Source organism: Medicago sativa, chromosome 3, assembly GCF_051527215.1.
Source record: "Medicago sativa cultivar Bolivia chromosome 3, Bolivia_mono, whole genome shotgun sequence".
In the NCBI taxonomy this organism is placed as follows: Eukaryota; Viridiplantae; Streptophyta; class Magnoliopsida; order Fabales; family Fabaceae; genus Medicago; species Medicago sativa.
Window position 1 is genome coordinate 101,020,285 of NC_140751.1, and position 12,469 is coordinate 101,032,753.

Sequence of the window (12,469 nt, forward strand, 5' to 3'; positions counted from 1 at the left end):
ACAAATTACAAATGGAGAGGATCTTTACCCATATCTTCTTATCTTCATTTCACTTCATTTCTACTCTCAACTTTTTCTCCATTTTTCTAATCTCCATTTTCTTTTCTTATTTTCGCAGGAAATCACATTTTCATTGATTAAGAAGACTGATAAAGGAAGAACATGAGTAAGGTAGGTTGAATGACAACTATTTCCTTTGCAAAATTGTCTTCTTAATTTTTTGTTGTTCTTCCTGTCATCATATTAACAAAATAAGATTATTGTTCAAGAAGATGATGAAGAAAAAACATAGATCCAAAAACATCTTCAAGAAGAAAATCTTACACTTCTCTTGATATCTTCTGCAAACCTGGTATAGTTGGATGTTTTGATTTTTTTTATAGTTTTTGTGAATTCATAAAATCATCTGCATAAGAAACAATATACATATAAGAAAAAACAATTGATTAGAAAAATTGATGCTGTTTTTTGGTACTGTTATTATACTTTCTAAAATAAAAATAATAATCATGCTAAACTTATTTTCATAACACAACAATATGATTGTTTTTGCAGGTACAGAATCAATAACAAATAAGAAACAATTGATTGGAAAAATTTATCCTATTTTTTGGTACTGTTATTATACTTTCTAAAATAATAATAATCATGCTAAACTTTTTTAAATAACACAAAAATATGATTGTTATTGCAGGAAAGTTATTGCAGGAAAGTTGAATGAAGTTTTTGGCTATTCATCAATCTACAAACAAGGAAAAGAGAGACAAGTAAGTAAACGATGAGAATTACTAAATTACTAATTGGTTTAATACATAAATCCTCATCAAAATAAGATTATTGTTCTTTAAATTAAGAAGATGATGAAGAAGAAACATAGATCAAAAAACATTGGCAAGAAGAAAGTCTTACACTTTTCCTATTAAGTGTTTTTGTTCACTTTTTCCTTTTGTATGTTTTAGTAAGCTCCATTTCTGTTCTTCCACCTCTTTTTTGAAATAATGATTTATAAGTTGCTCTCCTACTGTGGAGAGGATGATCTGCAAAATAAAAATAATATGTTTTAATTTTTTTTCCAAACCAACAAAAAATGTCCACAAAATCTGGGTATACATACTTTTTACAGAGGAAAAAAAAAATTAACAGAATAATAATTTTTTCCTTTTGAGATGAATTATTAATTGAGTGGCGATAATTTTTTCCTTTTTTTCTTTTTGCTTTGTTTTTTTAAACAGAACAAATAAAGAAGAAATAAAGAGGCAGATACTGTGAAAAGGAAGATGAGTACAAGGATCAAAAGTAGAAGAGATAAATTTGTGATGGTCTGGGCAAGAAAACTTTTAAAGAACTTTGTGATGAGTTATTGGCAATAAATTTGTGTACACCAATTTATTGTATGATATTAAAATTTTATTTCTTTGTATTAGAAGAGATAACAAAAATTTATATATAAAATGAATCTGGTATTGTAAACATCTAACAATCTTACTTTTTTAAGTGTAAAAAAATAGTAAATGAAGCATGTCAATGGAAAAATAAGAAGAAAAAAATATGAGTTGTATAAGGTTAGTCAACTAATTTTATTTAGCAGCAACAACAAATTCTTGCTTCTTTCTACAAGTGTAAGTTCTTTTTCTACATTAAAACATAAATTGATGAAAACTACTACCAACACAAACAAACAAAAAAAAAATATTCTGCAAAGAAATTGTAGAAGAAAAAATAAGATTTACAATAATACAAACAGAAAAACTTAAAAAAAATTTCAAAAACAAATAACTTAAATTTACTGATGAAATTATATTTTTCAAAAAGAGAACCATTTATATAAACCAAAATCAATATACATGATACATCTATAACAAATAAAAATTAAATTGCTCCAGATCTATTATTAGTATTTCTTTTTACAAAACTACAGATCTAATTAAAAAAACATATGACCCAAAAAATATATACATATACTGAAGGAAAAAAAATACCAGAAGCATATCTTCATACATCTCTAATTTTGTTGTTGCATGTATGACAAGGGTGGAGAAGAACAAGATCTCTTAGGTTAGAGGCCGTATCATGAAAATAATAGACCCAAAAGAGATATAATATGGTGAATGTTATAGATCTGGTGTTAACCTCAATGGATGAGCTCTCAATCAATCAGAAATGGAGAATTTTGGATGAAAGCTCCGATGAGATCTAATTTCGGTTGGTGGAGGCGGTCACAAAGGGGTGGAGCGGCTAGGGTTGTTTGAGAGAGAAGATGATCTCTGTGATTCTCTTTCTCTATAAGTGATGAGAGAGAAAAAAATCAAATAATGAAGATTGTGTTTGTTTTGCTGTCAAATAATTACGCTATTGCTAAAAAGATGAGCTAAAATTTTCTCCCTCCGTTTCAAAATACATGTTCAAGTTTTACAATGTATACTATTCATTTGACTTATTTTGACCATACTTTTTAACTAACGTATAAATACAAATATTAGAATGTAAGGTGTTGTTTGATTTGTCTCGACAAATATTTTCAAAATATTAAATTTCTATAATTTTTTACTTTAGACAATTCAAGATATTAACAGTCAAAATTGTGCATTGTTATATGTGAAATGGTTGACTTGGACATTTATTTTGAAACGGATGGACTATAAAAATATTACTACTATATAGAAAAAACTCCATATAAAATTTAATTTCTATATTTATCAACTCTTCATACACGGGAGTGAATTTGAACACTAATCTAATATATAGTAGTATTTTTATAACTTTTATATGGTGTTCTAACATAGACCGTCAAAGCGACACTCATTTTGAAACAAATTTTTTTGGCTAAAGCGACACTCATTTTGAAACGGAGGGAGTATATGAGTATATGTTTGTTTTATGGGAACTATATATTGATAGAATACAAATGAGTATACATTAATTATGATTTTTCACTGGATGCTTATTAATATTTTTACAGTAGAACATATTAGTAAATAAAAACTATGATTATTTTTATTTATTAGGTTTTTAATATCGTCAATACTAAAATTTTATTAATTTCTAATTGTTTATTACTACCGATCAATATATACATTATTAATTGACATAATTTACATATTTTCACTATACCAAACACAGCCGAAACACGACACGCGGCGGAGCCGCGGCCATACAGCGCGGCGAAGCCGCGCTACCCGTGCTCAGCACGGGTATATCGACTAGTTTTTAATTGATGTTTCAGTTAAGTGATGTTATCATATTAGAGATTTAAGGAAAAAGACCAGATTTACCCCCAAATTAGAGACCTTTGCATTAAAAAGTGATAAGGGCATTAATAGGTTTTCCACAACATGTGAGGAAAAAGACCAGATTTACCCCAAAATTTGAGACTTTTGCATTAAAAAGGAATAAGGGCATTATCGTGTTTTCCACAACATAGGATTTTCTTATATTAATTAAAGGAGAAGTATGAGGAATCATTGAGAAGTAAAGGTTTATGGATGTGGGTGATGGGTCCGCATATCGTATTATCTGATGACATATCGTTCCTTTAAAAATTCTTTCGTACCAACAAAGCAAAGGTTGAAAATTACCACATCAAAAAGATAATTTAATTGAAGTTCTTTTTTATTTTTGAGAGAGAGAGAGTTTAATTGAAGTTCTTTGTTGGCCATCATTGTTCGTGATATGTATGCTCATGGGGATCTTAGTTTATACCTAGGTATAGGGGATATCAGGGCAAAATTTTCACTTGGATTCAATATTTTCTATTTTATTTTTTAACGATTAAGACTTAGGTTTATTAAAACTATATGCACACGTGTAAAATTAGAGAAAACCATCGACCTCTTCAATTATTAATGATAAGGCAGTTTCATATTTGTCCTCGAGTATTCAAAAGTGTCTGGATGAGATGAAATAATTCTCTTCTAACGTAACTAAGGTCTAAGGTCATGGTTCGAATTCAACTTTGAACATGTAGCAGCGTTAAAACTCTTAGGGAAAGCTTGTCGCTCATTTAGGTCCCACAATGCTCGAAAGATTAATCTTTGCAATTGCGCGCGGAGGATACCAGATTTACACCAAAAAAATATTTGTACTCGAGTTAAATGTAATGTAAATGTAAGTAGCGGATCATCTATCTTTATCATTCGTCGTTTTAGCTTTTGTATGATAAAGTGCATAAGCAGTGTATGTAACACCATATTACAAAATCAAAATAGTTAATAGACGTGCTTGTTGACCATAACAAGCACATTGACGAGTTTCTTTTTCATTCCCCTGTTGATTATCGAGCTTCTTTCTTCACTCACACTCGGAATAGTCGTTGTTCCTCCCTTCCTTGACGAGTTTCTTTTTCATTCCCCTGTTGATTATCGAGTTTCATCTTCATTCCTTCCCTATGTGAGAGACATCCTTCGCTAGCCTCCATTCGTCGATCGTTCCTAGTCGTGTTTCTTTGTTGTTCATTCCGCCACCTTCAAGTTATGTTGTGTCGCTCCTTGTCTTTTATGTCCTCGTTGGATCAATACTCTCTCGTTTATGGCAAGACAACCCTCTCTCTCTCTCTCTCTCTCTCTCTCTCTCTCTCTCTCTCTCTTTCAATTGGTCTATGCTCTTTATTTTGTTTGTATAAACATATGAAAGTGACGATGTTAGTGTTAATTATTTCCTAGCATCAATCACATACTTCTATTTCCACTCAAGTCGGCCAAACTCATACTTTGTTACTTAAGTGATTTAATTTGATAATTTGAGTGTTGTTTTAGTTTACATTTGGCAAAGTCCTGAAAATTAGACATGGCAATAGAATCCGCTCAGGTTGAGCCAACCCCACCTCAAATTTAATAGAGAAAAACTTATTTAACTAGGTGTGGGTGTGGGTGCAAGGAAAACCCGATTTTTTAGAATGGGGCCGGGGTATGCTTATACCCCGCCCCGCACCCACCCCGTCTCGTCCCCCTTATTGGAATCTATCTTAATATATTAAATAATCTTAAACCCATTAACTTAAAAATAGGTATCAAACTCTTTTAATATACTGTTACTCTTTAAAAATATATTTATTAGAGTTATTTTACTTTTTTGAATATAAACAAAATACATTCATTGAATAATTGATGTATCTTGTCTAGAATATAGACAAAATATATCATTTATACAATGAATAAAAAAAAGTCAAATATTTTTTATAAAAAACCAAGTATTTTCCCATAAGCAACCAACCACATTTCCCGTTCAAGTTCTGAATACATTCATTAAGAGATACTAGTAGTAATATGGAACTCCATGAATAGATTACTAACGGTTATGAATTTAGAAGCCGACAAGGAGTTAATTCCAATATTCCATGGCGTGGCAATGCAATTTAAAAGCCGCCAAGTCAACACATCATGCAGCAGCTAATTTGTGAGCTGTACTGTTGAGAGCCACTGACGGTGGTGGTGGTGGTCCAAACTCGTCTCTATCACACTTTCTCTGCCCTCAAATGCAAGTAAATAATAATTACAGTAAATCAAATCTAGTCTAGTTATATAAAAATTAAAATCAATAACTTTTTAAATTTACAGAGATTAAATAAAAAAAAAACTTACGGGACTAAAAAAAATATAACTACATTGACAAAAATCAATTTAAACATTTTATTGTTGGTCATATACTACCAGAGTAGTATTTATTATTCATTTATGAATGGAATCAAAAAGTAAAAAAGGGAGAAAAAGCAGTGGCACAACTAAAAGGGGCAGCACTTGGGTGCCATTAATGGCACCATGACATTGAATCCTGGCCACACAACACATCATGGGGAGTATCTTGGCCATACAACACACATTAATGTCACCTTTGTATGGCTAGGATTTAATGGTACCGTGACATTAATGTCACTGAAGTATTTCCCCAACTAAAAGACCATGTACAATGGTTACTCTCATTCAACACCATTCAACACCAACTTTTTCAATTTCCAACACTCCACATCATCTTCTCTCTCTTAATTCAACACCCATTCAATTTTTACTCTCCAATGGTTTTCATTCAACACCCTACCCCACCACTTTTTATTTCTTATTCTTATTTAATTTTTGTTTTTATAATTACATAAAATTATAATTATCGATTATAATTAAATTAAAGTAATAAAATTAACAATTTATTTTTTAGTTTAAAATGGAAAAACAAAATTTTGTAAAATAATTTATTTTTATTTTCTTAACTTAAAATGTAATACAACAAACTAAGCACGCGACACACAAATAATAAGATTAAGAGAGTGAAAAACTTGGTTTTTGTTTATGTATCCAAATGAAATGATCCAAGTCTCTATTTGTAGAGAAAAAAAAATTACGAATTTTAGTAAAAAAATAAAAAAATTATTTGCAACGAAATAATTGAGTCCAAAGCATTAAGAAGATTAAAAATTGAAACAGCCAATCATGTTGCACCACCTGTCCCTCCTTCCCACAGAATTCGTTTTCTCTCTCCGTCCTCTGCACACTCACGCTCCTTGTCGGCGCGTGTGCTACACGCGCCAGGTTTTGGCCAATGAAGCAGCGCCGCGTGGCATCCGGTGCAGGTTTCAATTGTGTTGAATGGGTTCATCATCTCTCTCATCCATGTCTTCATTCAACACACATTAAACACACCATTGCAATGCTTTTGCCTGTTGAATGTCAGATTCAACACAACCATTGCAAATGGTCTAATGGCCTAAAGACTTTTTTTCTTCCCAATATCGAATACAGCTCAGACACTCGCTTGCTTCTGACACAAACCATTCTATGCTATGCAAATGCAACTAAGGGTCAGTTTCGTCAAACTACACTCACAAATAAAAACATTTTACTAAATTAACGAAGAATGTTTCATTTGGCAAGAAGAACAAGAATGGAAGAAGAGTGTTTCATTTGCAGAAGAACAAAAAGACGAACAAAATTCACATGAACATTGTCTTTTGCACCTCCTCCTCCTCCAATAACCTCTCTTCTATACCTCCAACATAGTAAAAATATTCTTAATACTATCTTACAACAACCTAATCAAGCTCTTCCTCATTGCTCCTTCTTCAATCTCTTGCATTTTTTTTCTTCATAATCGGTAAGTTCATTATTTTTTATTTTTTTAGTCACATTTATTTTCATTCCTTTTTTTGTCGGTGACTTGAATTGAGGTACTGTGTACAAATTTTTTTCCTTTGATTAACTTTAGTGCTCTTAATCTTGACTGCTTTAAGATAAACACGTTGATTAAGTTGGATCTAATTTCAGCGAAAAAGACGGTTAATATAATAATAATAATAATAATAATAATAATAATAATTAAGAAAGCTCACCTTTATCCTTTTATATTTTTAATAGAAAAAGGAACATATAACCTTGCTTTGTTCTCAAGTATGTTTGTATGGGGAGTGTGTGAGAGTGAGAACAGTGAAAAGAAAAGAAAAGAATATATTTAATAATGTAAATTTGGTAAAGGGTTAATTATAGCATATATTGATGCTTACATAGAGATAGAGATGATGATGAGGAAATTGCAGTGGTTAGATCTGATTACAGAGATGGGGTTGGGAGGTGTCATCACATAAATAAAATTTTGCTATCATTGGCTGGCTCACTTGTGTTGTGTGTGTCACTGTACCACCCTGCTTCAATGCATTTCACCAATTTAGTAATCTCAGACACTTCATTTCAATAGCCTAGGTTTCACTCAACCCTCTTTCATAACCGACAATTACATTTACCAAACTCACTCTACATTACAATGCATGTGACAAATAATTAATTATGGATCATTTCTGCTAAATTCTGTTATGTATTCTTGTCATTCAAATCTAATTAACATTCAATTATCAGAATTGTGCATTGCTAACCACTGAAAACCTTACCTAACTGTTCAATTGTTGTTATATATTTAATTTAATTTTATTCTACATTTTCTTTAGAGTTTCTTTGCGATGGACAAACGGTGGCCTTGGAAGAAAAAATCGTCCGACAAGGTTGTGATTGAGAAAACACCTGCTTTGTTAGACTCCTCTGATGCTGCTTCCAATCAGGTATGACATTTTCACACAAGAAAAATGTTCTTCAATTTTTTTGTGATTTGATAATTTCCCATTCCTTGCATTCAAGTTAATTCAGTATATTAATGGTTACTAATCTTTAGTCTTAGCTTTGTTGATTCAACAACAATTTGATAAACTTAATGGTTTTTTCGTTTTTGTCTCTTACATTTCTGTGCTGATCCACTTGTTCAAACAGGACAACAACAAGAAACCAAATTATGTCAAAATCTCTGTTGAATCCTATTCACATCTGTCTGGTTTGGAGGATCAAGTGAAGACGTATGAGGAAAAAGTCAAGTCATATGACGAAAAAGTTCAGACATATGAGGAAAAAGTTCAGACATATGAGGAAAAAGTTCAGACACTTGAAGACGAGATCAAGGAAATGAATGAAAAGCTTTCAGCTGCAAACTCTGAGATTAATACCAAGGAAAGCATGGTAAAACAACATGCTAAAGTAGCTGAAGAAGCTGTCTCAGGTATAATATTTAATTTTTTTACCGCATTTAAGATTTCAGGCTTGAAGACTGCTTACTCAATGTTCTTGGAATTAAAGTTCTTTTGAAATTCTGCAGGATGGGAAAAGGCTGAAGCTGAGGCTTTGGCATTGAAGGACCATCTGGAATCTGTCACTCTTTCAAAACTCACTGCTGAGGACCGCGCATCACATTTAGATGGTGCTCTTAAAGAGTGTATGCGACAGATACGGAACCTTAAGGAAGAACATGAACAGAAAATACAGGAAGTTGCTCTGTCGAAAACCAAGCAATTAGACAAGATCAAGGGGGAGCTTGAGGCTAAGATAGCTAGCTTTGAACAGGATCTCCGGAGGTCTGCTGCTGAAAACGGGGCATTGTCAAGGTCCTTGCAAGAGCGCTCTAACATGCTAATCAAATTAAGCAATGAAAAAGCTTGTGCCGAGGCTGAAGTTGAGCATCTTAAGAGCACCATAGAATCATGTGAAAGAGAAATTAATTCACTTAAATATGAACTCCACGTTGCTTCCAAAGAGCTTGAAATTCGCAATGAAGAAAAAAACATGAGTATGAGGTCTGCAGAAGCTGCTAACAAGCAGCATATGGAGGGTGTAAAAAAGATTGCTAAGTTAGAAGCTGAGTGCCAAAGACTACGTGGACTAGTTCGGAAAAAGTTACCTGGTCCGGCTGCACTAGCACAAATGAAACTAGAAGTTGAAAATCTTGGCCGAGATTATGGAGAAAGTCGATTAAGGAAATCACCTGTGAAGCCTGCTACCCCTAATTCTTCCCCACTACCTGAGTTCTCCCTGGAGAATGCACAGAATTTCCAGAAGGAGAATGAATTTCTTACAGAGCGTTTATTGTCAATGGAAGAAGAAACAAAGATGCTGAAAGAAGCTTTGGCTAAACGTAACAGTGAATTGCAGGCCTCAAGGAGTACATGTGCTAAAACACTGAGCAAACTTCAAAGTTTAGAAGCACAACTTCATACAAATAACCAGCAGAACGGATCTCCAAAATCCAACATGCATGTAACCCATGAAAGCATTTATAGTCAAAATACAAGCATCGCACCAAGCTTGGTTTCCATGTCTGAAGATGGAAATGATGATGCAGCAAGTTGTGCCGAGTCTTGGTCCACAACAATAGCCTCTGGGCTATCCCAAGTTTCTAAAAGGTGTACTGAGGAATCAAGCAAATCCGAAGCCATTCAAAAGTTGGAACTAATGGATGACTTTCTGGAGGTGGAGAAGTTGGCTCGTTTGTCAAATGATTCCAACACAGATGCCACAGTTTCATTGTCTGCGAACATTAAGGCAACTGATGTTGCGAGCAATGATGTATCACAAGTCAGTACAGGGACAGTTGGTCTGTATGAAACAAATGGCGATTCCAATCCATTGCCGAATCAAGTGTCTTCCAGTGCTTTGATTAATGCACCTGATCCCCAATCTGATGTTGGTGGCTTGTTAACAGAGCTTAGATCAAGAATATTACTGGTTTTTGAGTCCATTGCTAAGGATGCCGATATAGGGAAGATCGTTGAGGATATTAAACATGTGCTAGAAGATTCATGTGATTCACGTGACATTGCCGTTCACAACTCTGTAGGTTTCATTTCCCAGGATGCACAACCTTGTGATGCCACATGTGATAGGCAGAATAATCCTGAAGATGCTGGCTTAAACCTTGAAAAGGAAAGCATTTCATCCCTGCAACCCAAAGAATATGTGCAGATAACTTCAGATTTAGAAGCTGCAATTTCTCATATTCATGACTTTGTATTGTTACTAGGCAAAGAAGCAAATTCATTTCATGACATATCTTCTGATGGAAATGAAATGAGCCAAAAAATTGAGGAGTTTTCTGTCACCTTCAGTAAAGCTTTATGCAGCAATGCTAGTCTGCTACAGTTCGTTCTTGACCTTTCTTATGTTTTGGCTAAAGCAAGTGAACTCAGATTTAGTGTCCTTGGCTACAAGAGTACAGAAACCGAAACTAACAGTCTCGATTGCATAGATAAGATTGCTTTGCCTGAAAATAAGTTAGTTCAAGACAATTCATCTGGAGAAAGATATCAAAATGGTTGTTCCCGCGTTCTTAATCCCTGTTCTGATCCCGAGGTTCCTGATGATGGAAATTTGGTTCTGGGCTATGGAGCGAATGTGGCATCACAAAAAATGTCATCCGAGGAATTTGAAGAATTGAAACTAGAGAAAGAGAAAGTAACAGCAGATCTGTCAATATGTACTGAGAATCTTGAAGTGGCCAAGTCTCAATTGCTAGAAACCGAGCAACTTCTAGCAGAAGTTAAATCACAGTTGGCTTCTTCTGAAAGATCAAATAGCTTGGCTGAGACACAGCTAAAATGTATGGCAGAGTCATATAAGTCACTTGAAACACGTGCCCAGGAGTTCGAAACTGAGCTGAACCATTTGCAAAGTAAGATAGAAACTCTGGAAAATGAGCTTCAAGATGAAAAGAGAGCTCATGAAGCTGCTTTGGTGAAGAGCAAGGAGCTAGAAGAGCAGTTACTAAGGTTAGACACCATCTAATAGTATCATAAGGGGTGCTAGTGCTGAAATTATGCAATGTTGACTTACTTGCTGACCATTGGTTACATATTTTAAACATTTGAGCTTTTATTGATCTAAATAGGATAAATGCTGGTTGAGAACAGAGTTTCATTTATTTAATTTTATGTAAATCTTTGTTGCTTGTTCTAGTTCTGATCTTTTTTGTTTCTCGTTCTGTTAGGATTGAGAGCTCAACTGCGGAAAATGACGCCAAGTATACACAGGTAAGGCTGTAATTCCATTGTGATTTGTGAATAAAAATAACCATGCCAGATTTATCATATTATATTTCCAAATATGTATAGATGGACTGAAAATCTAAGATTGATTTCATTTTGTTAATCCAGGAGAGAGATTTGGCAGCCGCTGCCGATAAGCTAGCCGAGTGTCAAGAAACCATATTCCTTCTGGGAAAGCAGTTAAATGCTCTACATCCTCAAAGTCAACCAATTGAGTCTCCTTACAACAACACAAGTCCAAATACTACTAGTAGCCCAAATCTTCAAGAAGTAGGTCAGTTGGAGATGGACAATGCCACTTCTTCTTTTGTGCAAAGACTGAGTTCGGATTCCCCCTTGCATTTTTCCAATGGTTTATTTGTCCCATCAGATAATGATACAAATGTTCCGGCCAGATCTCCGGCACCGCTTCCAAAATCAAAACCAAAACACAGACCTACCAAGTCAGCCTCTTCTTCAACTTCTTCCGCCACTACGCCAGAGAAGCATGGACGGGGATTTAGTAGATTCTTTTCATCAAAAGGGAAACCTGCTTATTGAGATTGCAGCTTGCAGATATATTATTAATATTAATGTTTGACAAAATTGAGTTTTTGGGGAGGTTTGTGTAGTTAGGAAAGGGATGCTATGAGTGTATGGTGATTCTTGTATGTAATGGTTGTGAAGTAACCATATGTTGTTTTCTTCTTTTCCTTTTCATTGGTTTTTGCTCCCCTTTGTTCTGTAATTGAATTAGCAAACTACAAACATTGACATAGTCTAAGAACCTTTACAGAATATGTTCAATATATTGATTTTATATAGTTATCCATACCCTTCATTATTCACGAGCAAGAATGTCTAGGGTACCTTTCAATATAAGATTGTTCAGGTGGTTACCAACAGTTACAAAGGGGACAATGCCCGAAATAGAAAAACTGCAAATAAACTAATCAGGGAGAACAAACGCCCATAATATAAGAAGCAGAAATTGACGAATTTGAGGCGGAGACTGGCCATAGATCACAATTCTTTGATCACGAAGACATCCCATAGTAGGAGAACATCAGCGCAACAATTGGCTTCTCTATAGATATAACTTACACGGACATCCCATATTTGTCACACTGCGGCAACAAAGACATCATTCCCCAT

General features: G+C 34.0%; 1 protein-coding gene and 2 long non-coding RNA genes across 4 annotated transcripts; 2 read left to right on the forward strand and 1 right to left on the reverse strand.

The window, feature by feature from the left end:
* Positions 1–34: 34 nt before the first annotated feature.
* On the forward strand, positions 35–1,472 carry LOC146942953 (uncharacterized). The gene is made up of 4 exons (XR_015032907.1): positions 35–171; positions 556–613; positions 695–767; positions 1,233–1,472. It is a non-coding gene; the product is annotated as an uncharacterized LOC146942953 (long non-coding RNA).
* On the reverse strand, positions 173–2,121 carry LOC146942954 (uncharacterized). Its single transcript, XR_015032906.1, has 3 exons — positions 1,980–2,121; positions 325–406; positions 173–232 (listed from the first exon to the last, which is right to left on the reverse strand). It is a non-coding gene; the product is annotated as an uncharacterized LOC146942954 (long non-coding RNA).
* A 4,732-nt stretch (positions 2,122–6,853) lies between these two features.
* LOC146942955 (filament-like plant protein 4) lies at positions 6,854–12,142 on the forward strand. Of its 2 annotated transcripts, none has more exons than XM_085757046.1 (6): positions 6,854–7,077; positions 7,922–8,032; positions 8,238–8,520; positions 8,617–11,059; positions 11,278–11,320; positions 11,444–12,142. In XM_085757046.1, exons 2-6 carry the CDS (start codon positions 7,934–7,936, stop codon positions 11,873–11,875), a joined length of 3,300 nt encoding a protein of 1,099 aa, XP_085613172.1. In that variant the 5' UTR covers positions 6,854–7,077; positions 7,922–7,933; the 3' UTR covers positions 11,876–12,142. The 2 variants fall into 2 exon arrangements, with proteins under 2 accessions (XP_085613172.1, XP_085613173.1); XM_085757047.1 differs by lacking the exon at positions 6,854–7,077 and adding an exon at positions 7,498–7,679.
* The last annotated feature ends 327 nt before the right edge of the window (positions 12,143–12,469 follow it).